The sequence below is a fragment of the Colius striatus genome, chromosome 4 (genome assembly GCF_028858725.1).
Source record: "Colius striatus isolate bColStr4 chromosome 4, bColStr4.1.hap1, whole genome shotgun sequence".
In the NCBI taxonomy this organism is placed as follows: domain Eukaryota; kingdom Metazoa; phylum Chordata; class Aves; order Coliiformes; family Coliidae; genus Colius; species Colius striatus.
The window spans coordinates 16,027,980-16,054,306 of NC_084762.1; the positions used below are offsets into that span (position 1 = coordinate 16,027,980).

The following is a 26,327-nucleotide window of genomic DNA, read 5'->3' on the forward strand; positions in this document are numbered from 1 at the left end:
GGAAAGACAGATGAAAAAATTTTATTTATTGAAAAGTTCAGTATTGGTATTAATTATTTCTATATCCATGTTCAGTTTTATCTAGATAGGGAATCAAATGCATGTAACTACTTAAAGGAAGCTGCTCCCTCAGCCCCCACCGCCCCCCCCCCCCCCCCCCCCGGCAAAAAAAGAGAGAAAAAATAAAAGCCATTCCCTCTCCCTGTTTCAAATAACACTTGAGTATTTCATATAGAGTGGACAAGCTTCCCTAGGAAAAGGTTGGGGTTACCTCATAATGCTTTGAAATTAAACTGTTCTCTAGCCAGGGAGGAGATTCAAATCCTACTACTTCGCACATCTGGATTGTGAACCCGTGTTTAAGATATTTACTGAGAGGAGTGAAAAAACACACTTCTGGCAAGGAAGGATGGATTACTGATAAAAACTGAAATAAGAGAAACTGTCTCTGTCCCCTGCTCCCACTGGAGCACTTTGGCATCTTGGCAGGCAGGGCTCTAGGGAGACAAGACTCTGACCTCCTCAGGGAGAAAAGAGGATGCTCACTGGGACCTCCACCTTGTATGTGGGCATCCTTGTCCCTGCCACCAGGACCCATTTTTGAGGAACTAACTCTTCATACCTTTCCCTTATTTTTAGGTGCTCCCATACTGTCTGTTTCTGCCTGCATTTTCCTCAGAGTGACATGAAACACGGTCTGTGAATCACAGCACCATAGTGATGTGTCCACTTTTATTTTCATTTCAGCAACAAGAATGAAAGAATATGTGTTCTGAAGTGATCTGAAAATATTTCTTCTGGCTTTTTCAGCTCAACTGTCAATTTTTAAAAAAAAAATGTCAGCAGTGCTACTTCTAATGCCACTGTCAATGTTTTGTCTTCATCTGCAAACATTTACCTTTGCTACCCTGACGATTAAAAATCGTAGCAAAGGCTTCTTTTAGAAAGGAAGCATCAGTTTATATTAGAGGCTGTCTTTTACTTCTGAAAATTGAAATTATATGGCCTAAATCACGTGACTCGGTGTGCCTAATGCTAGTATTTTTTTTTTTCCCCTCAGCCTTTAAGTTTTGAGAGCAAAAAAAGCTACACATTGAAAGTAGAGGGTGCCAACCCCCACCTGGAAATGCGGTTCCTGAACCTGGGTCCCTTCCGCGACACCACCACCGTCCACATCAGCGTGGAGGATGTGGATGAACCTCCTGTGTTTGAACCCAGCTTCTACTTTGTGGAAGTGCCAGAGGACGTGGAGATTGGAACCACCATACAGATTATTTCTGCCAAGGACCCTGATCTGACCAACAATTCCATCAGGTCTATCCTCGATTTTTGTGTTCCCCTGACCTCACTCTCTGGCACCTCTGGTTGGTGGGGCAGTGATGGGGCTGAAACAGCACTGGTGGGAGGGATGCTCTTTTTAAGCCAGTAATAGTCATCAAGTGGGTTTAGTGAAACCAGATCTCACACGCTGAAGGGCTCTGCTATGGCTGTCAGAGCAACACAGGAGCTCACCCTTACCTTTTCTGTGGTACAGAGAATGCCTGCACGTAGCATTGCAATGAACTGGTCAGGCATGTCCTGATAGCATACATTAAAAACAAACCCCAGACTCTTGTGCCTTTGCTGGCACAAAACCTGACAGCATTGCTAAGAATCTGCTGCCTTACTGAGGAGCAGGTAATCAGCTCACTTCTCTCTTCTCTTCCTTCTGTTTCAAAGCCTGCTTTTGTCAACAGCTCAAATACACAGCTACTTTTGGAGTAGATTGAATGCCTACTAATAAATATTCATGAACCACTAAATTATATAGTGTCTGGTCAAAGCTACAGAGCTAGATAGTCCCATGAGGAGTTAAGAAAGGTAAAGGTGTATTTACAGCCATGGGAGCTTCATAGCTGCAGCTCTGCAAGGCGCCAAAGGAGCAGATTTGTGTGACTACAGTGCTCTTTCTTTTCCATAGTGACTGCCAAGTCAGTCTGGTTTATCAGAGAAGACTTTTATTCCATGACCAACCCACATACTAATGTTCACAGCCTGCAAAAGCTCTGAGTGACTGCAGGTTGCTAACCCCAGCAGATCATCTGCTTCCCTCAATGTGGAAACACTTTGGGTGTTGAGCTGCTGTTTGCCTAACCTTGCACCAGTTCAGTTTCTGGATTGTCTGTATTTGGTGGCAGACCTGGGAAATATAGGAGGCAGTTGAAACATTGAGTATTTGGAGTTTTCGAAGAAAGTGAAATCCGTATGGGCTTCAGTTGGGTAATGAGCAGACACAAAGTCTGTTCTTCTTAATGGCATTTCTTTCTGTGTTGCTGCTCTAATTATTCTTTTTCATCTCTGCTAGATTAATATACCTATCTTTTCTACCAGCATTATAAGGTTATCATACTTCTTATGACACTGTCTAAAATTCTTCAGTAAAACTAAGTATTATACTGCCTACATCACAATTTCATTACATTTTTTTTCCACTTGCATCCTGGTTTGCTGATTACTGTCTGGCATTATCCAAACACTGCAGTGCAAACAGCTTTGTGCTAATCTGCTTAAAATAGTATAAGAATAATTCTGCGGACTATCAGAGGGTAGAAGTGCTCATTGTTATTTTTAACGAGGTTTTTCTTAGTTTTCATCAGAGCTTTCCAGTGACTACCCTTGATGAAATGCAGTCTATAAAGCATAAACAGCATCACCAAAGATAAATTAGAAAATAAAAAGGTTGCAAGTATGCACAAACTCCTTTGTAACTCTGTTTTGTCCCAACTTTCTTCTTCTTTTTCTTCCTATCTTTCTCCTTTCCCATTTTCTTTCCTTTCCTCCTTCCTTTCTTCCTCCCCTACCCCTAGTATATACAAATGTAAATGATTGGGGTAGAGGAAACAGAGGGGAAAAAGAAAGAGTAAATATCATTTGTAATGCTATCTAAAATGCAGATGTTAGGAATTGGTTCTCCTTGCCTCTCACATGGTCTCCTCCATCTGTGCCATCTCTGTGCAGTACCAGTCTGCCAATGTTATAGGCTTGTTCTGCATTCACATTACACAGGGCAAGATAAGATAAGGAAACTGAAATCCGAAATATGTATTTTGTTACACAAGCTGGAATCCATCTGAAATTAAAACTTTGATCTGGCCCTTCCTTCTGCCACTTTTTTTCTATTATGAAGAAGCCAGGACACGTTTCAGAAGGGCTTACTAAGCATGAGGGAACTCTCAAATCCTCATTTTCCCAGCAGCCAGTATCTGGAGTCTCACACTGTGAAATTCTGATGGCTGGAAATATGCCATGATTGTTGTAAAGTGATTCAGGAAGATTACCTAAAGAGTACAGTGGAAACAAATGTGAAGGAGCAGGTATTTATTAGCGGGAGAACTTAGGTGGAGAATCCAGACAAAGACTCCACCTGTGCCTCTTGACACCAGTGATTAATACTGCACCACTAATCACAAGGCCATATTCCATTTCAGATACTCATTGGCCTTAAACTGTCAGAGAGTAATTCTTTTTATAGCCCTCAGAGAAGAATAATTATTATAGCAAAATATAGCAACACTTGTTCTTATTTCCTAAATAAATCAAACACTTTAGAAACCTCTTCATTTAAGAAGAGATGTGAAGGGACTGGGAAGGAAAGAGAAGCAAACCTGCTATCCCATCTCCTTTAATTTTTCTGAAAAAAAACAAGTGTAAAAGTACTTCCCAGCAACACAGCTCAATAGTATTTATATCACATAAGCCCCTGTATCAAGATTGGGCTGGCTTGCTTGTTCCATTTATGCTGAAAGGAGAAAATTCAGAGGTAGCCCTGCTCAGCATCCCTTATGACTAATGCTTTCCATTCCTAGCAACTTTGGCAAAAGAACCAACAAGAAGTCCGGGCTCTGTCACAGACTATGGCATTTACATAGGCACATGTGTGGCTTTTGCCAAAGGATCCCTGACTGAGTTAACATAGCTAGGAAGGCAGCTCATGGAAACTGCTGTTAAGATCAAACTCTTGCCTATGAAGGGCATAGACAATTTTACACACATTGCAAAATGGTCCCTCTGACCAAGCAGGGTAGTGACATCTGTCCATTAGTTGCCTCCTTGCCCAAGTGTTCTGGCCTGCAGGTATCACCACGCTCACCTGCTCAAAGAGGCAAAAAGCTTGTTCTCAGTGTTACACTGAAGTGATATTGGACAGGCAGGTTCAGTAATTATGATGAATTAACCTCACAGGACGTAGATGTTTTTCTGGCTGGATGATATAAGAAATCCAGTTGTCATTCCACTCGCCTTGACATGGCTCAGTTCATAGGATGGTCCAGGATGCAGGTAGCGTTTATTCCCCTGAAGGAGGAGAGAATACAAAAGCAAGAGGAACAGTTCTTCCTCATCAGCCTAGGTGCCCAGAGAATAAGCTGATGTAAAGTCATTTTCATCTTGTCTAAATTGTGCCCAAGGAAAGGGCATAATTATTTTACTTAGAAAAAGAAATCACACTCCTCACTGACAATTTTTCTCTGTAAAGCAGCTGTTCCTGTGCTGAGCTGTGCCTTGCTTTGAGGTTTCTTTCTCTAAATCTTCCTGTCTTCCAGCTCAGTCTGAGTAGCACTCACTGTTAAATGCCATGAACCACATGAACTCCTAGTTTTTCAAGCATCTCAGTCTGTGCCTATACAAGTCACAGAATCTCAAGGGTCGGAGGGGACCTCAAAAGATCACTTAGTCCACTCCCTCTGCCAGAGCAGGACCACCTAGAGTAGGTCACACAGGAACTCATCCAGGTGGGTTTTGAATGTCTCCAGATCAGGAGACTCAACAACCCATCTGGGCAGCCGATTCCGGGTCTGCGATGTATGACAGTATTCCCATTGCTGGGGTACTTACTTTTTGGCTGTAACATGTGGTTTTCACAAGGATTACATGATATTTTCAATCTATCCTCTTGCAGATACTCGATTGACAGGAGCAGTGATCCGGGACGGTTCTTCTATGTGGACATTGCATCAGGAGCACTGATGACTGCAAGACCTCTTGACCGGGAGGACATTTCTTGGCACAACATCACTGTGCTGGCCGTGGAGCTGAGTAAGGAGAATGCAGGCTGAACAGAGATTAGAGAGATAAGATAGACAAAGCAGGCTGAGACACCCTCATTCAGCAATTCCCATGTTCTTATGCACTGAGCAGGGAGCCATAGTAACTGAATTAGTCTTCTGATATGAACAAGCAAATACTGCATCTTTTTTAATTCTTTTTAATGCTCCTTTTCACAGGGTGGTGGAAGTAGTAGAGACTGGCAATTAAATGCAGAGTACTGCTTTTTCAAATCATTAGTATTCTAAGGATTTATTTAAAACCTTTCCCGATGTGTTTCTGCAAGAGCTGTGTCTCTTCGGAAGGGCTGGGTAGCTAAAGCAGGCACAGCTGCCAGAGCTGCCAGTCCTACCTGGGAGGATCAACTGGTGCAGGCACTGGTAGGCAGCAATGGCCCTACACTGCTAGGTCACTAGTTGAAATCTGCCTTGGCTCAACAGCAAGTAAATGTCATCGCCATCTGCTTGCTGCATCAATAATTTGGGCCAGAGTGCTTTGGGATCCTCTAGTGTGCTGAACTTGTTGATGCTTTTGGGTTTTACAGTAAGCTGGAACTCAGAGTTCATCAGTGCCAGGTATTTACTGAGGCTACGAGAACAAGGAAATGCTAATCATTTCATAGTGCTAACATGAACAATGTAGCTGAGTTTGAAGCACTAACAAATGTGAGTTTATATAAAGGAGCTTGGGATATATAAGCAAGTAACATAAACAGTTCAGACTGTCTTCACCTGAAATCTGTTTGGTCAGCATAGCTTTTGTGGAGGATCTCAGTTCAGCTTCTGAGGGGCAGCACTTTTTCAGAAGCTTGCTGCCACTAGCTGAGTCGTTTCTCATATCTGAGAGAGCTCCCTCCGTATCCATGCTGTACCAGGGATATAGGGAAGTTTGAGAGGACATAAGTTTCAAGAAACTTGCCCAAAATGTAGTCAGCCAACTTGAAATTAGCAGAGGGAATATCCATAGAATCGTTTCAGCTGGAAGAGACCTTTAAGATCATGGAGTCCAGCCTTTGTCCCAGCCCTATCAACCACTAGACCATTTCCCTAAGCGCAACATCCACCCATCTCTTAAACACCTCCAGGGACGATGACTCCACCACCTCCCTTGGCCAGGCTGTTCCGATGTCTGTCAACCCTTCCAGTAAACAAATTCATCGTCATATCCACCCTGAATCTCCCCTGGCACAACTTGAGGCCATTTCCTCTTGTTACTTGGGAGAAGAGACTGACCCCTGCCTTGCTACAACTTCCTTTCAGGTCTCTACATAAAGTCTCCCTTCTTTTCTCCAGTCTAAACAGTCCCAGATCCCTCAGCCATTCCTCATGTGAGACGTGCTCCAAATCTTTTCCTAACTTGGTAGCCCGCCTCTGGATCCTCTCCAGCACCTCAATGTCCTTGTAGAGAGGGGCCCAAAACTGGACACAGTATTCGAGGTGCAGCCTCACCAAAGCCAAGTACAGGGGAATGATCCCTTCTCCTACTGACAAAATTGTTCCTGATCCAGGCCAGGATGCCATTGGCTTTCTTGGGCACACTGCTGGCTCATGTTGAGCTGCTGTCAACCAACACTCCTAGGTCCCTCTCTGTCTGGCAGCTTTCCAGCCACTCCTCCCCAAGCCTGTAGCGCTGCTGGGGGTTGTTGTGGACCAAGTGCAGATCTAAGTCCTATTTCACAGGGTTAGTGATTCTGCCATGTATGTGCAGGCTGCTCCAGCACATAATACCTTTCTGTCCCCTTTTTAGTAGTGAGAAGGGTTGGCGGTGTGATAGGATCTCACCCCCATCTGTTTTGATGGCAGTTTTATCTTCTGCCAGCAACGGCCATTGCAATTTCTCGTAAATCCACATACACACATGAGTCTGTAAAAGCTGCCCCTGTAGCAGCACTCGAGGACGAGAGCAATATGAAGACACATCTTCCTTTGACTCATCTTCCATTCTGCCAGTTTGGCTCTGTACACGTGCAGCACAATATATCAGTTAAATGAATAGTTTCAAAAATGTCTTGCTTCTGCACTCCTGAACAAAGCACCTAGTTTTAAAAGTTAGGTTAATATTACTAAGAGTGCCAATGTAGAAGTGACAGGTGTGTTAGCAAGAAGGACAGGTATGGATATGTGGGAAGCTGAAGGATCAATTTATAAATTAGGGAGAAACAATATAGTTCAAGAGTATTAATGATACAATGCAACATGTTGTGCAGTAAGAGAATTCCACAGTGTAAGAAAATTCTCTGTTATTTGTATGAACAAAATAGACATATATTTGGAGACAAATGTACAAAGTGTTGTGGCTAAAAAGAAGATGACAGTATTAATTTTTAAGAATTTTTTTTTACTTTTAAACCTTTTCCAAATTCTTAATATTTTTTTTTCTTTCTGCTTAGAGTTTTGTTTTCTCATTACATAAGGTGAAAAAAATGATGGTTTGGGGAAGAAAAACAGTAACAAAAAAAATTCTGTGGCCACTTAGTTTGAAAATTGTGAAGATATGTGAAATGATGTATGGATTTACTGGCAAAGAAAGCTAATGAACCAGCAGGACAGAAATACCACAAGTGATGTCATGCAGCATGTAAAATTTTCATTGCAATTTTAAGCTTCAGTGAAAGCTTTTCTGTACAATTTCATGTGTTATTACATTTTAAACCCCCCCTGTACAAAGTATCAAAGACTTGACACTATTTTTGAGTTCAAGGAACATAAATTGTGAGCAAAACGTATCTGAGCTGCAGAATTACCACTTTCAACAAGCTCTAAATAACAAGCCTGTCCTTAAAAGAGTTTTTCCTCGCCACCAGTAGTGAGGCTCAACAAACAGTATTGCTCAGTCCAAGGGCAATAAAAAAAAACACAGAGCATTGTCTAAAACTTTTGTTATAGAAATAGTCCCATTGAACTAAATCAGGTTTAAGTCTTTGATGGAATTTGTTTGCAAAAGGTGTGATTAGACAGGAAGGCAGGATAGACAGAGAACAGCATCTTGCAACTTCACTCTGAGCCACACAAGCCACAAGCAGCCATGGTTCCCGAGGGGAATATGTCATTTAACCTGAGTCATTAGGGAAAAATCTGCTTTACCTCTTGAGCAGAGTGAGGAGCAGTCCCTTCCCCTTCCTGTAGATTGCCTTTCTTTACCGTGTGCCTCCTCCTTCCAGACAACCCCTCTCAGGTGGGCAGCGTCTCCGTGACAGTGAAAGTCCTGGACGTGAACGACAACGCGCCAGAGTTTGCAAGGTTTTATGAAGCTTTTGTTTGTGAAAACGCCAAAGCGGGGCAGGTGAGAGATGGCAGCAGTGCCAGGGGTTGGGGAGAGGGGATGCTGTCCTGAGCAGAGAGAGCATACCATAAAGCATGAGCACTGCAGAGAGGGACCAGCTAACCACACATTTCATCTGAACCCTTGTCAGCAGCTGTCTGTGCTGCTTTCCAAAGGCAAGCACAGCACGCCAGGATTGGCATCATACATAGCACCTTGTTTTTTCTCCTACAGTCGTTCCTCATGAGTGCCTGAATTTCCAGGCTCACTGCACAGTATACTCCGTGTCCAAAATAAAGCCTTCCCCCTTGGGCAGGTCTCAGCAAACAAATACCTGGCGTGGCCTGTAGCAGCAACAAAAAGAGGAGAAGCATTATGAGAAGTGCCATAGAGTCAGCCCAGCCCACGTGTGACAGACAGGGCTTACTGTTAATACCCTATTTATAAAAGCCTTAAGTGTACCCAGACTTATGGGAGGTGGACATAATATTCTACATCAAAGGGGAGTCAAAATCAATCTGTTCTGCTGTGGAGAAAGACATAAAGAGCACAGGACTCCCTGTTTTGCATGCTTCAAACCAGCACCTCCAAGCAAGCTGTGAAGCCTCTTTGCTTCTGTCCCTTCCAAAACCCCACCAAAACTCTTAGACGAGGTCTACCTGTGTCACAGCTAAACATGAGTTCTCCCTCACTGAGGCTGCTACAGGTTCTACTGCTGATCACTTGGGGGTAGCTGACCTGGTGCTTCACCATCCAGAGCCCACGGTGGGGACTTGTGTCCCCTAATTGCAAAGCTGACTAGCATAGTTTAAACACATAGAGACAGCATAGTTTAAACACATAGAGACACCAGTCATGATTTGTGAAGGAAAAATGATGCTAGTAATATCACTGTGTGTTTGCTGAAGCTTCTCCTGGCTTGCTGTGAGGAAGAATGAAATAGCTGTGTGCTGCTGGGACAACTGTCCTCACAACTGTCATATACAGGATAATTTCATCTCACTAATCTACAGAGATCCATAGTAATATAGGGAATAGAAATCATTGCCTAGCCTTTTTCTTGGCTTTGATGGGTAGGTGTCCTAAATAATGCACATTAATTTGAACTACTTCCTTCAGTGAAGAAAGCCAAATTCTGTTGCCACATTTTGGAAAGCTCTGATTTCGGTTTCAAGGTGGTGAATGAGACTTTATGGGTCTGTCATTTACCTTTGAATACAAAAATAACTTTTGAATGCAAAAATCCAGGTAAGATTTATTCATTGTCTAAAAAGATGTCAGAATGTTTATTCAGACAGAGCTATAGCTCCCTGTGCTTCAAGCTGTTAGACCTACTTTACTAAGCTTCTATAGGTGAGGTGACAAATCTCTGTCTGTATTTAGCATTGTCTTAGTTTCTTTCCATGGTGTAATTTATTGCATATGCACCATGTCTGCACAGTTGCCTTTTCTCTCTTTCTTTTGCACTGACATCTTGGGAAGAATTTAATTGATTTAAAATTTAAAGAATAGGAAAATAACCAACCTGAAAAATGAAGCTGAAAATAAGTATGGGCTTTCTTACAAGCTCTCTAATGCACAATGAATCTTCTGAGCACCCTGGGCCCTCAAAAGAAAAAAGAAACGTGCAACAGAAGATAGGGATGCATGAGAGAAAAGTGGCTATTATTTGAAGCAAACTGGCTATCTCCTCCTTTGTTTAAAAGCACTTTGCGTGATCATAGCAAAATAAATGAAGCCTGCACAGTTCTGAGCCTCTTCTTGATTTATGTTATACTTCTGCAAGACACCTGTGTTCAAATGCCCCAGTTGCTTATATTTATATACATTAGAAGATATATGCTGTTTCTTTATTTTTTATCTATATTTATGTATACATATACATATATATATATATTGCTTCTCACCTGTTTCTGTTTTGTTCTCATATTCTGTAGCTGATCCAGACAGTGAGCGCCATTGACAGGGATGATCCACAGGAAGGTCAGCACTTCTACTACAGCCTGGCTCCAGAGGCAGCCAACAACCCCAACTTTACTCTAAGGGACAATCAAGGTAATCAGAGTGGACATAGGCAGTTAGCTACTCTAATTTCTAATGCCTGAGTTGGACTTGAGAGGCTATGACTTACAGTGTGCAGTAAGACTGCCATTACAAATAATACCAAGTGACACCTGCTCCTTAAAGGCAGTGATAAAATGACATATTGCTTAACATACTTGAAGGTTATATGATATTTTCCACTCTACAAATATTCTCCAGCAATAGAAGAATTTTCTTCTTCAAGGAAACGTGCCAGTGTTTTGTGCAAATTCAGGTCTTATGGTCAGGCTGCAGGCATCTCGGATTACCAGAGTGGAAATTGCATTTGTTCAAAAGGAAATGCTTAAAGGTAGGATAGCAACTGGAACTAGGAGACAAATCTGAAGGGAATTACATTGCTCACGTTTTCTCCCAGGCACAGAAAGGGAAGGTTCTTGTGCTGTTCCGGTCTTTTCCCTGAAGCACTTTTTTTTCTTCCTCTTTGCACATCCCTGGAAAGAGAGGGAGGGAGAGAGGAGATGCAGAGCCTTAGGAGGGTAACTCTTCAGCTACAGCTAAAAGTTCATGTACAATGCACTAAGTAGAAACTGAAACACCAGTGGGAAGACTCATAGCAAAGCTTGACATTTGAGTATCCTAACCAGTGTAATTTGCTTCTTTTGGAGAAGCTTTGGTGGTTTTGGAGCCTGCAGGAAAGCTCCACCGTGGCAGGACTTGATGTGACTGCTGCTGATAGAGTATTTCTATGGGCAGACACCAGCGCTGAGGTCAGGTCCTCGCCAGCTGTCATCGGGAAGGAGGGATGACCTTGAGTGCAGGACTTTGGAAGTCAATATGAAGGGCTGGATTTCAGTAGGAGTTTAGTGTGGAAAGTACCATGAATCAGCAAGCAATTCCAGAATAAATGGGGAGAAAGACTGTCTACCTGCGGCATCTGTGGCCAGTCTCCAAGCAGCGGGCCTGCCCCTGCTCCCCCATGTGCCTGCTTGTCCATAAGCCCCTCTCGTGCCTCTGCAGGCCTATGAAAGAGAAACATAGAGGCTAATAAAGAAGCCCCTGGCCCCTCACTACTCAAATGTGTCTTAAAACATGTTTGCAGAGTCTGGAGCCCTCTTCCACAGCATGCTAATGCTTTTTCATCCCAAAAGCAATTTTTTTTCTATAGTGTCCCTGCAGCTTCTCTACCACAATTTCTTGCTTTTTTTTTCCCCCTCCTCTCTTCCATTGTCTCCCTCTTTTTTGATTATGAATATATAGTTTCAAAATTAGTGAACAAATAAACCCCAGCTCTTGCTGAAACGTTTGGCAAACCAGGCTCTTTTCATCCTCAAGGCATTGTTCTAAAAAAAGAAAGTCACAAAATTCCCGGCATCGGATGCACTTTTTCTATGGTCATGCTTACAACAATTTATGGTGACAGCAGTGACTGAATGGCTGTGCTTCCTGCTCTCTGTAAAATACCAGTTTTCCAGAGATATATATCACAAGAAGCTTAGGGTACTATTGCTTACAAATCTGAAATAAAAATGTTACGTATCAAGCCACTGACTATTTGAAATACACACGTGAAGGATTAATTTACTGCTTCAGCAATTTGGAGTACAGTATCATTTCAGTAGCAATCATTTATATTTATATTTTCATCCAGGGACCGCTAAGGACTATATAAATATACAACTGACATAGACACAGAGGAGATAGCTACGCTGTATGTCACAAGGTGGCAAGAAAAGAAAAAGAACCCACCTTGCAAGTCACAGCCTGTGCACGTAAACACGAGACAGCAACGCTTCCCAGGCTGTGGGAAGACAGTATTGAAATTAGCAATTGTGCTGATTACTTGGTTGGCCAATATAGCAGTGAGAGAAACAGCAAGACATGCAGCCTTCCTGGCAACAATTAAAACCTTGATTTGTACCGAGCAACAGATAGATCACAGTTTGCATTCTGATGAGCTGTTTTACATATTTCTTTGGCCCTTGTCATTTTAGTCTCCAAGAACTTCTACAGTCTATTCATTCTCCACATATCTCTGGCAGACAGAGAAATCCTATTGTTCTCCACTTTATAGACAAGGATCCAGGGCAAGGAGAAATTAAGCTACTTACACGCCTCCTTCCCTTTGAGTTCAGTAAAATCAGCAGGAGATAGACATGTGTCTGCAAAGATTTGGGCCTAAATGACTTCTCAAGGCCATGTAGGATATAGGTGATAAAGCAGGGAAGTGACCTGGGGTCTCCCATCTCTTTGGTTACTGATGTAAAGCATTGGCAAGCCCTCTTTCCCCTGCTTCTAAACCCAGATGAGATTATGATGGGAAAAAGTTGGCAAAAGAGGCTGCTGTAAGAATGGGATGAAAAAGAAAATAAGCTTACCACATTTCCAGTTTAAACTCTGTTGGCTGTTAACTGCTGCCCTCCATCTCTGGATACCAGGATCTGATGAAGAGAGCAGCCATTTTAATGCTTGCAGGTGTGAGTGTCATACCACCCCTAGGCCCATCATTGGAAGCCTCTGGCAGTCCTCTTCGTTGCAGTTAAATTTGTCCCATGAAAAACTGTATCTGTTTCTTCTTACCCTAAAACAGTGGTCTGCCTCACCTTTTGACAGAGCACAAAAGCAGCGAGCTGAAAATCACCAAGAAAAAAAAACCTGACCCCTTCCTCAAGCCACTAGTGTCTATAATGCCTGCTTGTTCTCTTTCTACCACTCCCAGTGAAACATGATTCTATGATTATTCATAACTATTCGTAATTACTACAATTAGGTTTTGAAAAAATAGCAGAAGTTGTGAGCTAGTCATCCTCAGTCCTTGTACAGGCACATACAGAAAGAAGCCAAGCCTTTCCTGTAAGCAGAACGGTGCTTAACTCTGAGCTCAAGGTTTGGACCTACACAGTGGTTACTTCCCATGACCACTCCAGGGAGGTGCATCCCTTCCAATGGGGCAGAAAACTGCAGGAAGGAGATGCTCCACAGCTTGGTCTCACAGGCACATGGAGACACCAGCCTGCACACCCATGGGAGATACAGTTCTCCCCTCCTGCTCATCAGGCAGGTGTAGGACTCACCATGCTGTGATCCTCAGTGCCTCTGCTCAGCACTGCAGCTAAGTACTGCCATCCAGTCCTCTACGAGTTGGAACCTGTAATAGAAAAACATTGTGCATTCTTACTGTGCTTGCTTTTATTTAGTATAATGGAGCTTTCATGTCCTCACAAGCCCTCTTTTCTTGATGGCTAGGGCTTAGTAGATATCAAATTTGGAAGAAAATTGTGCGTTCCGTTTTCTGCCATGCTGCATCACATCCTTTGCACTGCAGCAGCACGTCTAATCACATTGGCTTGTGATGAGTCACACAAGATCTGGCACCAACATATTGCAGTTGCAGAGTAACAGGTAGAGCAATTCTTCAGGGATGATTTGGATACCTGCCTAGTACAAAGCAAAACAAAGCAAAAGGGCCAAAACATAACACCAAGAGTCACCAAAAGAATGTTGTCACCAAGAACAGTTAAGACCTGGGTGATACAGTCAGCACATCACAGCAAAATATATATATGTATATATATACACACACAAATATGTATCTATCTATCTCAATATTTGATTATAGAAAGTTGGTTTTAACCAAGTAAATAAATAAACTAAATAACTAAAAATAATTATGGTTAAAAACACTTGAAATCTCTCACTGACTGATTTTGCACAGCTCCAGTCAGGTTCAGTGCCTGTGACTTCTTTTACAGGCAAAGTGTAACCAGCTCAGAATAATAAAGTCTTTTCCCTCCCAAAGAGCAATGTTACATAAAATGAAGGTTTGCTGTCACCTGAATAGAGTTTGTGACTTTTATTGTAAGTCAGTTTAAAGAGAATGATTCTTTCACTCAGGGAAGAGAAATGCAACCAAATTACTGCATTGTTAAGATGACTCAGACGTGTCCATTGCCACAGCATAAGTGCAAGCACTTGGCCATTTTCTGCCCTTTAGGCTGCTTTTTCTCATACTAAAACAGGCCCAGTGATGAAACGTTGTGGTATTAATAGCTGCGGAGCACATACTAAAGGGCACATAAACAGCCCAAGGGAGAGAAAGCACTTGTGTGTGCCCCAGGAGAGAGGAGGGGGAGGTTTGCAGGAGGCGAGGGCTCCTGTCTGCTGCACACTACTTTGCCCAGGAGCCACGGGAGCAACAGGGGATTGCTCTCTGCTGCGTTTTGGGGCACGTTCCTCAAAATTATGTCTGTCCATAGCTGCTGCACATACTCAGAGCTACACGGCCTATCAATGGGTGGTGAAATCACTAAGCAGCGACATAATCAGTTTTAAACAAGTTTGAATATTTTGTCTTGCATCTGGTAGATTTTCCTCAAAGCTCCAGCTCTTGGGAATCACATAATTTAAGGAGACACTACAATTTCACCACACATTCACACACAGACATGCTCGTACACTTCAGAATCTTACACACTCAGAATAAAAGCTTGAAATGTCATTGACGTGCAAGAAATAAAAGAACCTGAAATTCGTTTTAAAAACATGTCACAAATTCACACTAGTCTCATGAACTGTGGAGCCCAATGTCTCAATACTTACACATGCCAGTACTGTCTGATGCCATAAGATTTGCAGCACAAAATATGGAACTTGGAGCATAATTTAAGTCTAGCAGGCAAGCTGGCTCTATATAACACTCCTGATTTCACTCCTAAAAGCCATCAAATCATTCCTAATGTTCAGACTACAGCAGAAAATACAAACTGATTTATCTGCATTGGACCTGAGTCCCTGCACTGAAGAAAAACATCCCAGGTTTAAATTTCAGCAGTGAATTGACAGGGAAATAATAAGGAAATTGAACAATCCCTTGATATGTTGTAGGTTTTTATTCCACAGTCTACTTGTGATCAGATCCACTTGCTATTTCCAGGTAGCAGAGCCATTGTGCCAATCCACCTGGGAACAGATGATTGGCATCCTGCATTTTCAAGCATAGAAAACATATAGAGATGCAGATGGGCAGACTGTGACCTCTTTTGAACCAAGGGAAGTGGAAATAAAACTAAGTAGTAAAAGAAACTGCATGAAGTTTAGCTCCCCAAAGTCCCACAGCATCACTGCACAGGGTTAGGGCATATAGATCTGCCAAAGAGAAAATATACCTGTGTTCCCAGTTTATCTTTGTTGGCCTAAAACTTGCAGACATGTTTGTAAGAAGGGCCAAGTTTCCTTTAGACTCCCTGGTGGTCCAGATCACATTGGAGACATTCAAGTCTTCCACTTTCCAGAGCTTTCAGAGGCTGAAAACCTTGAAACTCATCACTGACAAAAATCATCTCCAACATTCCTGAAATGAGAATTGAGAAGAATGAGATCCTGAATCCAATTTCTTTCTGATTAGGAAACTTGCTGTGCAGTCTGAGGGATTTAAAGGGAGGGAGTAGACAGGATTTCAAATGCCACTGGGAAATTCTGACATTTTAAAAAACAAGTTGAATATGGAGGAAAAAGGCCCAAAGGTAGGAGTCTCCCTTGAAATGACCAACAGCAACTGGCTGTTATGTTTACAGCAGCATAATTTTGATTCTTTTTGATTTAAGCTCTTATAAAAAAAGAGGCAGTCACACTAAATGAAGCAGAATGGTCAAAGCAGAATAATTCTGACAATGATGACATGAAGCATTCTGACTTTTTTCAGTCACACAAGTGCCAATGACATTGCATGTATATCACCAAAATATGTTTAGTTGCAAATTTTCAACCTGCTACTGCTTTAGAATAGCAAGCTGTTTGTTTTCCTTTGTCTCCTTGTTGCCTCGAGCAGATGACCATGCCACATATCAGAAAACATGTACCTTAGCATGTCAACAAGGGTTATACACCAGCGTCTCCAAAATGGTGGCAGCACTTAAAGAGCGAGGTCTAGAAAAGCTGCTGAGCGTGAACAAAGAGGGACAATAAGTTGCCCTCTACTCTTGCTTTCTGTCTTGCCTTCTGAAAGCTCTTTTAGCTAAATCCAAAGGTTGTGATTTTGCTCTGGGCACTTTATGTCAGAAGTGGTAAAGACAGCTCCTAAGGTGCGTATGCCTTGTAGGTTTGGAGCTATGGCCTGAGAAGATACTGGAATAGGGGAAGCAAAGGCAAAATGATGATTGGTGACAAGCTGCTTAAAAAAACAAAAGAAAAAAAGAGAGAAGACAAATGAATGTGGGTCATGGGGTGATTTTTGTAACGTTCCTTCTCTGCTGAATATATTTGCTCTGTGTCTAAGCTCTTCTCTCTCTTTTTTTTCTTAACCCTTAGACAACACAGCATGGATTTTAACAAGGCGCTCTGGCTTCAAGCAGCACGAGCAGAACACGTTTTACGTCCCCATTCTGATCAGCGACAACGGGCGGCCGGTGCTGAGCAGCACAGGCACGCTGACGGTGCACGTGTGCAGTTGTGATGCCGACGGCGCGGTCACGTCCTGCAGCGCCGAGGCCTACGCGCTCCCCGTCAGCCTCAGCAGGGGAGCACTCATTGCCATCCTCGCCTGCATCTTTGTCCTCCTAGGTAAGCCCTCGGCCTCTGCTGGGGCGAGGACAAACTGTTCAGGGTTCTGGCCAGGGACACAAACACACACACCCCCTTCTGTGTACGTATTTATATGTTACACAGAATCACAGAATAGTAAGGATTGGAAAGGACCTTCAGAGATCATCCAGTCCAACCTCCTGCTAAAGCAGGTTCACCCAGATCAGGTCACACAGGAACGCATCCAGGTGGGTTTGGTTTCCAAAGAAGGACACTCCACACCCTCCCTGTGCCAGGGCTCCCTCACCTGAACAGGAAAGAAGTTTTCCCTTGTGTTTAAGTGGAACTTTTTGTGTTCCAGTTCATGTCCATTACTCCTTGACCTGTCACTGGAGAAAACAGAAAAAAGTGGCGACTCATCCTCTTGACATACACCTTTTAAACGCTTTTAAGTGTTAATAAGGTCCCCCTTTAGTCTCCTCTTCTCCAGGCTAAACAGCCCCTGATCAGTCTTTCCTCATAGGTTCCAGTCCTCTGCTCATCTTGGCCTCCACTGGACTTTCTCTAGAAGTTCCCTGTTCCTCTTGAGCTGAGGAGCCCAGAACATCAGGGCAGCAGAGGAGAGGAGAACCTCTCTTGACCTGCTGCCCACACTCTTACTGCATCCCAGAATGCCATTGGCCTTCTTGGCCATGAGGGCACATTGCTGGCCTACCTTACATGTAGACACAATTACTTAAAGGGTCAAAGCAAGGATCAGACAGTTTAGACAGCTGCATATAGCTTCAGGCTCCAAGGCATAGGAATGGGGAGGTGGGGGGAGGGAAATTGGTTCTGCTGGATGCCCAAAGTATTAGTGTGTCTGACATGGCCCTGCTTTCCTGGAAGGGAAATGCCAAGGGTACGCCAAGAGCTATGGGTGAGGACAGGTTACTTTCTCATCCTCAGTGGTTTCTGATCATATGGTCCCCCAGAAAACAGGAATGATAAGCTCAGTTGTGCCTGGCACCTATTATCTCTTGGCAGAATATCCCTACCTCCATCCTTCTACCTTGAGACACTGCATTTAAATATTGCCTTTGCTGCTATAAAGAGGCTAAGCATCTTGCATTTGTTCTCTCTCCACAAATAAATTTAATCTTTTGCTTTTCCCAGACCTTCTGTGTCCCATGTTAGCTGTTGGTATCGAAAGAACTTCAGTTCCCTCATTCACTTTCTTGAATCATGAGATATTAGTTCAAAACATGAATTCCCTAAAATTTCAGGGGACTTAGTTTGAGGAGTAGAGTAAGATACAGGAAAAGCTATTTTTAAGTACCTAATTTCTGTCTCTTCAAAGGAGCCTAAATATCTCAGTTCAAAATTTCAGCATGCAAAACATTTGCTGAGTTGTAGTCCTCAAAGTACAGTCACCAGGTAATGGCACATTCTGAATTGTAAAAGGTTCTGGTGCCTGTATGACCTCTTCCATCTGTGCCAAGAAACATGGAGAGGATGAGGAACACCAGCACTGCAGCAAGCTTGCAGATAAACAACAAAAAAATATGCTTTGGAACAAACTAGCTCTGCATTTTGCTGTGTAGGCAGACGTATTACCACTGTGCCTCAGCACCATCCATCTATGTCAACATGCAATGCCCAGACCAAGAGGCATCCCCAAAGCTGGCTGCAGAACCCAGCCACACAGCAGGAAAAATATCTCTCTATGGAGTCGTGTGCTGCTGCAGACAAACTGTCACTAATTCCCTGATCTGGCTAGCTTAATAGCAGCCCAAGTATTCCTAAAATCATAGAATCATTACAGTTGAAAAAGGCCTTTAAGATCATCGAGTTCAACCACTAACCTAACACTGCCAAGCCCATCAGTAAAGTAAACCATATCCCTCAGCAACTCATCTATGCATCTTTTAAATATCTCCAGGAATAGTGACTCCACCACCTCTTTGGGCAGCCCATTCCAATGCTTAATAACCCTCTCAGTAAAAAAGTTCTTCCTAATCTCCAATCTAAACCTCCCCTGACACAACTTGAGCCTATTTCCTCTTGTCCTACAGTCCTTTTTGCTACAGTGCATTGCAAGGTTGGCTGGAGATACATGTCCTAAGTGTCTCCAAGATAAGAATTAAGGAAAGAAAAGGGGCAGATTATCAGGACCTCAGACCACCCATTTTGACTGTTTGGTAGGGGATTTCGACACCCTCCCACCTGCAAACACCATAGCTTTTTGCTGGCAGGGCTCACCAAGGGGAAAATAGGACAGCAGAGTCTGAAGCCCTTGCAAGACCTTCCCCACTCACTGATGGCTCCATGTCTTGGTTCCTTCCCGTAGTGCTGGTGCTCCTCATCCTCTCCATGCGGCGCCAGCGAAAGCAGCCATACATCATTGACGAGGAGGAGAACATCCACGAGAACATCGTCAGATATGACGACGAGGGCGGTGGGGAGGAGGACACGGAGGCCTTTGACATCGCAGCCATGTGGAATCCACGGGAGGCCCAGCTGGTGGTGAAAAACCGTCAGGACATGCTCCCAGAAATAGAGAGCCTCTCTCGCTACGTGCCTCAGGCGTGCGTCATGGACAACAACGTCCACAGCTACGTGCTTGCCAAGCTGTACGAGGCGGACATGGACCTGTGGGCACCTCCCTTCGACTCCCTCCAGACGTACATGTTTGAAGGGAACGGCTCGGTGGCAGAGTCGCTCAGCTCCCTACAGTCGGTGACAACAGACTCGGACCAGAGCTACGACTACCTGACGGACTGGGGGCCGCGTTTCAGAAAGCTGGCCGAGATGTACGGTGCCACAGACAGCAGCGGGGCTCTCTGGTAACGGCCCAGGAGCAGCGGAGGGCTTCCCACGCAGAACGGTGTCCCATTGGGTCCATTCTCATCAGATGCTTCCATGGACATGGGTGAGGCCTCCTACAAAAAAAATAGCAATACGGTGCTTGGATGAGAATGGGAAGAAGAGTGCACACAAAGGTCTCTCTGGATCAGCTTTACTCAGTTAAATTAAGGCACGTTTTTGAAAGAGTGAGAAGCAGAAGGAAGAAAGTTTGTTCCTGTTTTTTTTTAATGGCAAAATTGGAAAGCTCTATGCCTGGAATATAATGACATTACTTTCTTTCTCCCTCTCCCTTCCTCTCCCCCTTGTACGCGGCAGCTTACCGAGCTCTATATGTCTGGGTTCAAAGATCTATAAACTCCAACTGTAACCTCCAACTCACCAAGAAATTGCCAGCACTGAAAAGTTGTTCCCCAATGTCTATTTTTCCCCCATTAAAAAGAAAGAAATTTAAAAATTGCTTGCTAACAAGAGAAAAGAAAAAAAAAAAGTCCCACAAATCAGAAAACTGGAACTGGAATCTCAGAGGGCTCTTTGTAAACTAAACCTCTCTGTTGCTAACAGAGTCCTTTTTTAATCCTTTAGAAACAAGGCTGAGGTTTGGGATTTTTTCCACCTGGCTGAGAGGCCTGGGGAAGAGGCTTTGAATTTCTGCTCTAGTTTAATGGCTGGTCTATGAGTCATTGGCGTTAACACTAATCCATCTCCTATCAAGTTTGTGTAAATTTATTCTTGGCTCTTTAAAACCGTGACTGATAAACTGCTCAGAACAAAACCAGAAAATCTGCCTCTTTTGCACTGTAGATGTCTCTTCCATGTGCCAAATGTGAAGATTAGATTTTACCAATGAAAGCCAAATAAATTTAAAAACAAAACAAAACAAAACAAAAAAAAAGCAGCTCTATTTGGTAACTACATGGGTTAGATGGGCTTTCCTAATCTGTGTGAGGTCAATCCAAGGGATGTTTACATACTGTAGATAACCTACTTGAACAAATGCAGTATTATAGACCAATAAATGGATGTAAGAAAATTACATGTATAAGTTTTGTATATTTGTTAATTTTGGTAATAAATATGATGTACTGCATACAGTACAGTACCTTAGCACCTCTTTTAATAAAAGTTAAACAGAAGGGAAAGTCTGATGGCAATTTATTGACTACTTTGCACACAGCAGTTAGTTCTAGTGCTTATCAGAGTCTTTACATGCCTTCAGCATCAAGAAAAAGTGGCTCATCAGCATCGTGTCAAGGAGACAAGCCTTCGGTTTGCAGGTTTGAGCAGACCGTCTGCTTCTCTTACCATTGTTCACTTGGACATTATCCTTAGCAGTCAATCAGCCCAAGTGCAGCCAACAGACTAGTTGCTTTTCTATTCCAACCATGCTGAAGACAAAAGACACTCCCAGCTGATTTTTTTTTGGAAACATTATGGCTGGGACATGGAAAAGCTTGGAAAGCAGTTACACAGCCCCTTTGGAATCCCAGGGATGTGACAGACTGTAACATACATTATCCATTTATGGTCATTATTACTCTGCAATCAAAATTTTGAGACTCAGTCTTACCTTATTTGCACATGTAAGTGGGAAGTGACAGGTGAATTATACCTACACAAACTTCTTGGAAGATGGCAAAAGGCTTCTGAAAGCAGAAGAGTCTGCAATGAGCGTTTAAGGGGTTCTTTGTAGCTAAGGGCTCTCTCCATCTCAAACTACCCAGAAAATAGACGGGCGGACATAACCACCAGTTAGTTAGCACACTTCTACCATGTACACATGCTGTGCTCATTTTTGTAGCAGAAAATCCTGCTGTCTCTACTTTGCTTAATCTTAGACTACGAATTTAAGACAGGTGTCTTTTTTCCACAGACTCATACAAAGTCATGCACTTCTGGAGAGACAGGCAGCCAGCAAGGAGAAAAGAGTTTTAATGACTTCTTAAACGTTTACTCACCTGATGCGATGAAAATCTATGTCTTCACAAACATCATATGCTGTGGGTTCTACTTTTTGCCTGAACCTGCCTTAGATCATTGCAGAAATGGCACTGAAAACTGTGCAGCAATGATTCCTTTACTCATCCTGTAGCACTTACCCTCAGATATATTGATTTTATAACAGTTGACAAAGAACTGCCACCACTATGATCAAGGAAGATACAAAACTGCCATTGAGAGACTTCTGAGAGCTTCCTCACCTCCTGATGCAACAGGAATCACAGAACACAGGGCAGCAAGGAAGAGAGAGAGGACAGCTATTCCATCTCTTCCTTGTATGAATTAATCACCAGTTTTATATCTTTTAAGCAGATGCATATTTATTCTTAAAACCCCCAACTGTTAAGACTCTGCAGCTTTCCTAGGCAATCTTCCACTGCTTCAACATATTCAGTGCTGAAGCCTTCCCTGGGAAGTCTAAGGCAAGTATCCCTTGCTGCCATACAAGCCTGTGATGCACACAGGTGACGTTGTCCCCCTGTAGAGCTATGGATTGGTATTTTCAGACCATTACTGTCTCTCTTTAGTCATGGTCTGTGTTAACAAAAAGCCGCTGGATAGTTCATGTCCTGATACTGCAATGGTTTACTTCTCCCGTTGTAATCAGACTGTAAGGAAAGGGGGTAGAAATGCATATACCAGCACCTGTCAAGGTCCAGCATTATATTGCCTTCAACTTGAAACTACCCCACTGCATTTTCTGTGGGTTTCCCCTGAGCAACCTGCTCCAAGGTCTGGCCTTAAGCCACAGAAGCCCCCAGCAAGACAGGCTGTGCAACAGCTGAGACCAGCTTCCCAGGTTGCTCGCCACTCAGTTGGGAAGGACCAACGGCACTTTTGTTAAGTGTTTGCACTCACACCACAGGGCAGCCTGCAGGGAGAGCATGTTCTGAACCCATCTCCCTAAGCTGTATGTCACTGTTAGGCCATCCCATTATCCTCAGGTTTGCCTCAGCTTGTGAGTAGTGGCAATAGCTGGACAGCTTGATGCTGTGACACTAACCAGCTGGTGCTTAGTAGGCACTTGGCAGCCTGGCTTTCCCCCCCCCCCCCCCTGCATTTTATGGAACAGGTGACAGTATTTTTACAGTCTGTGAAATCTCTGTGCAAACAACCCACACTTTCATCTATCACCTTCCCACAAACAAAACTGCAGAACGCTTGTTTTACTGCTGAGATATAGAAAGATCTGTTTACATACACATCAGGGCTCAGGCAGGCATGGCCCAAAGTAGAAGAGAAAACTCTAAAGCCCAAAGGAAGTGCATGATGTCACAGGCTGGCAGTGAAACAAATGTTCTGATCACACAGGTCCTCAGTCCCCTGCTCTGGGGCTCCTCAAGGCCAGGTTTGGCAGTCTGCATGAACATTTGCCACACTAGAAAAAACATGCTAGTGGTCTACAGCCAGGGAGCTCAAGCCTGCCACAGTGATGGGACTGAGCTTTTCCACACCAGCAGACACCTTCAAGTGACAACTCCAGCCCTGCATGGGACCCACTGACCTGGTGTGATGGCAGAAATGTCAGAGCCAGGACAAGATCCCATGTGCCACTGTCTCCAGTTCCACTGTGCTCTAAGGATGGTCTGAGGACACAGCTTTTGTCACCGTTTCATTTTGTTCCTCTGATGACAAATTTTTTCCACAGCTGACAGTTCTCAGGAAAAAACAAAAGGACTTACCATCCAGGAACAATCCCCTAGTCTCAGCTGTGGCTGAAAATAAATGGTTCAGAGGAAAACAAATAACAGAGGGTATAAATCATTTTACTAATTCTGGCCACTTAAAAATTGAGCATGTGGCCTAAGCAACACATCTCTCTAACAGCACTAGGAAAAGAGTGATTCATTCCCTGATTTTGGCCCTCTGGAGATGCTCCTCTCAGTTAATGGTTTGGCCTCTGGGGATTTATCCATGTAGTTCAGAGTCTGGTCTTAGGCATGACATTCTCAAGCCCTCTGCTCTACACTTGGTTTTTCAAGTGACGGTGAGCAAACACTCCAGTCTCTGATGTTTCCCTTTTCCTTTCCTAACACCCATCTCTGTCTTGTCTAGGTAGGCTCCATTACCTGCTGTCTCTTACACTACACTGGTCATCACATCTAGGCTCTGGGTAGCCACGTTCTTTAAGCTGTCTATGAAGAGGCTGGATCTCTTCAGAGCAAAACACAGAACTTGGGTATGCATAGAACATCGTTCGTTCTGGCATAAATTTTCTTGCAACACTGCATTTCATTTGCTGCTGCATTGCCCATTTATCCAGCTTTATTAGATCCCTCTTGATTTTGTCATTTCTCCTCCAGCTTTTATTACTCTTAATCATTTTATGCCACTGTCACATTTGTTGCCTACAGTCCCCTTTTAGACTATTCATTAAAACTAATGGTGACAAAGGTCCTTGAAGGACCCAAAAGTTGTATTTTGGTCACCTTGACATATGATTTACTAGCCTGTGCCTGAGTTTTTCTTGGTGCAACTGTGAAATAGTACAAACTAGAACCTGTTTCATTTCCTGTTACCTCACCACAAGTCCCAGAAACCATCAAACTGGAGGGACAAGTGTATCCCAGAGGTCTGCCCTGCTCATGCACCACATCTTACCTGTCCTGGCCATGAGTAAGAGAAACAAGGCACACAAAGGAGGCACAAATGGTGCTTGAAGTTCTAACCTGGATAGATTCAAAGTTGAGAGGATTCAGTTGCTTTTGCCATTGTGCTGTCAGGGTCTTATTACTAAGGTGCTGTCAGATGGGACCACTTTGGTTTATGCTAGCTTAGTTATCAGTCAGACCAAACCCAGGATGAGGCTGCTGCTGCCCAGGAGAGAAAGTGAGTTCAATAACCAGTGAAGACAGCATACAAGGAAATCCATATTGTTGCAAGCTAAATATGTTTGTGATGTCCCTTCGCCTGTCTGTCAGGACGTGAGGCATCCCATTGCTGAAGAAATAGCCCTCGATACGTTCTCTTCACATGCAGCTGGGTGTAAACAGGGAGGAGATCTGTTCAAGAGATCCTAATATGTGCCTGCTGAGGTCTGCAGCACACAGAAGAGGAGGAGCTGCCTTTCACTCAGTAGTGTCATGTCTCTCTCAGGGCAATGCATATGCCCTCAAAGAGCTCCAAAGTAACCACTGCTACAAAACAGCTGTGTCACCTAAGGGATTTGTTCTCATGGACATCAGTGATTTGCCTGTCATTTGGACCGTAACACAATAATCATCTGTTCCAGTGAATCCTCTTTAAACAGGCAAAGAAAAATTAGCAGGGACGGCAGTGAACCTGTGGTGGAGTCAGAGCTGTGATCCAAGGAAAGCAAAGGGAGCTGGGAAGTCTCACTGCCAAACTAAGGCTTCAAAGACAGATTTTCAGTTTTGCTATCCTCTGAAGATCCTGAACCCACTGGTATGCAAGATATTTTACTGTTAGTCTCAGAAGTGGCAAATCAGGACATCTGCTTCACCAGTTCTCAACAGAAACAGCAGTGTGATGCTGATACTGTATTTCCCAAGAAACAATAGAGTAATATGGTGGAGGTGGTGAAAGAGAGTCACATCACAATGACATTTTAAAAAATCAGGTGATTTTTTTAAGAGCTGATATAGAAGAGACAAACATCATTTTCAGACCTCATTTGTTATTAAGCCCACCATTAAGGAACAGGCTTCTTGGGGAATGTCACTTTTAAGACTAGCATCTTAATATCTATAGGCCAATCCCACAATGACTGATCCTATATTTTTTTTCTCAAAGGTGCATGAGTTGCAACGTTTAATACCAGAGGCAGAAGTGCTTTCTATACTATGTGACCAAAAGACAACCCAATAAGGTAATCTATCATAATGAGGGGTCAGATTTTGTTTTGTGGAAAGGATGAAGGTTCCCACAGGAACCTCTTCACGGGACTTGGGAAGCTGAAACCCTAGTTAAATTTCCAAGCTCTCATCCTGCCAGGCAAACATAAATAGGTCAGAGTCCAACATGACCCTCCTCAGCACCAGAGTACCACACAAATTGACAAAGAGGAGAGTTTGCCTTTTCTGCTTTGTTTAGAAAAGGAAAAATCTGGAAAATGTCATTTGGATGCTGTTTAGAACACACAGAGAACCTGGAGCAATGAGTATGCAGCGCTCTGTTCCTCCCTGCACAGCTTAACACTTTTGCACTGCACTGACACCAGTCCTCTAGCACAAAGGCCACCCCTCCCAGATGGGAAGGACAAAGGAAGGAAAGAGAGATCCTCCTGAAATTAGAAACGAAGGTAACCTACTGCCAAGGGAACTCAGTCTCTCTCTTGCTCTCACTCTTATAGGTAAAGAGAAAACTCTCTGGACCTCTTGTTCCCCCTTTAAAATGGGAAGATGGTTCACTGCCATGATCATGGAACAGCATCAGAGACACTGCTGGGTCACACTGGACCTCAGTGGGTCTCTAGGTGCCCCAGATTGCCTTAACCTGGTCGTCATTTGAATCAGTTATAAGAGAAATCAGGAAACAAGAATCCTCCTTTCCTTCAGGTGTGGAGGTATTTGCCCCTGAACAGTTTGCAATGTAGTTCATAAGAGAATTTTTACAGCCTC

At 43.4% G+C, this 26,327-nt stretch overlaps 1 protein-coding gene across 2 annotated transcripts in view; it reads left to right on the forward strand.

The window, feature by feature from the left end:
* CDH20 (cadherin 20) overlaps positions 1–20,778 on the forward strand; it is a 118,074-nt gene extending 97,296 nt beyond the window's left edge. For both annotated transcript variants that reach the window (XM_061994483.1, XM_061994482.1), the window contains 6 exons: positions 1,061–1,314; positions 4,937–5,073; positions 8,243–8,364; positions 10,281–10,398; positions 16,690–16,941; positions 19,232–20,778. In XM_061994483.1, the coding sequence (XP_061850467.1) occupies positions 1,061–1,314; positions 4,937–5,073; positions 8,243–8,364; positions 10,281–10,398; positions 16,690–16,941; positions 19,232–19,731 (1,383 nt within the window). In that variant the 3' untranslated portion in view covers positions 19,732–20,778. The remainder of the gene's footprint in view (positions 1–1,060; positions 1,315–4,936; positions 5,074–8,242; positions 8,365–10,280; positions 10,399–16,689; positions 16,942–19,231) is intronic.
* Positions 20,779–26,327: the final 5,549 nt, after the last annotated feature.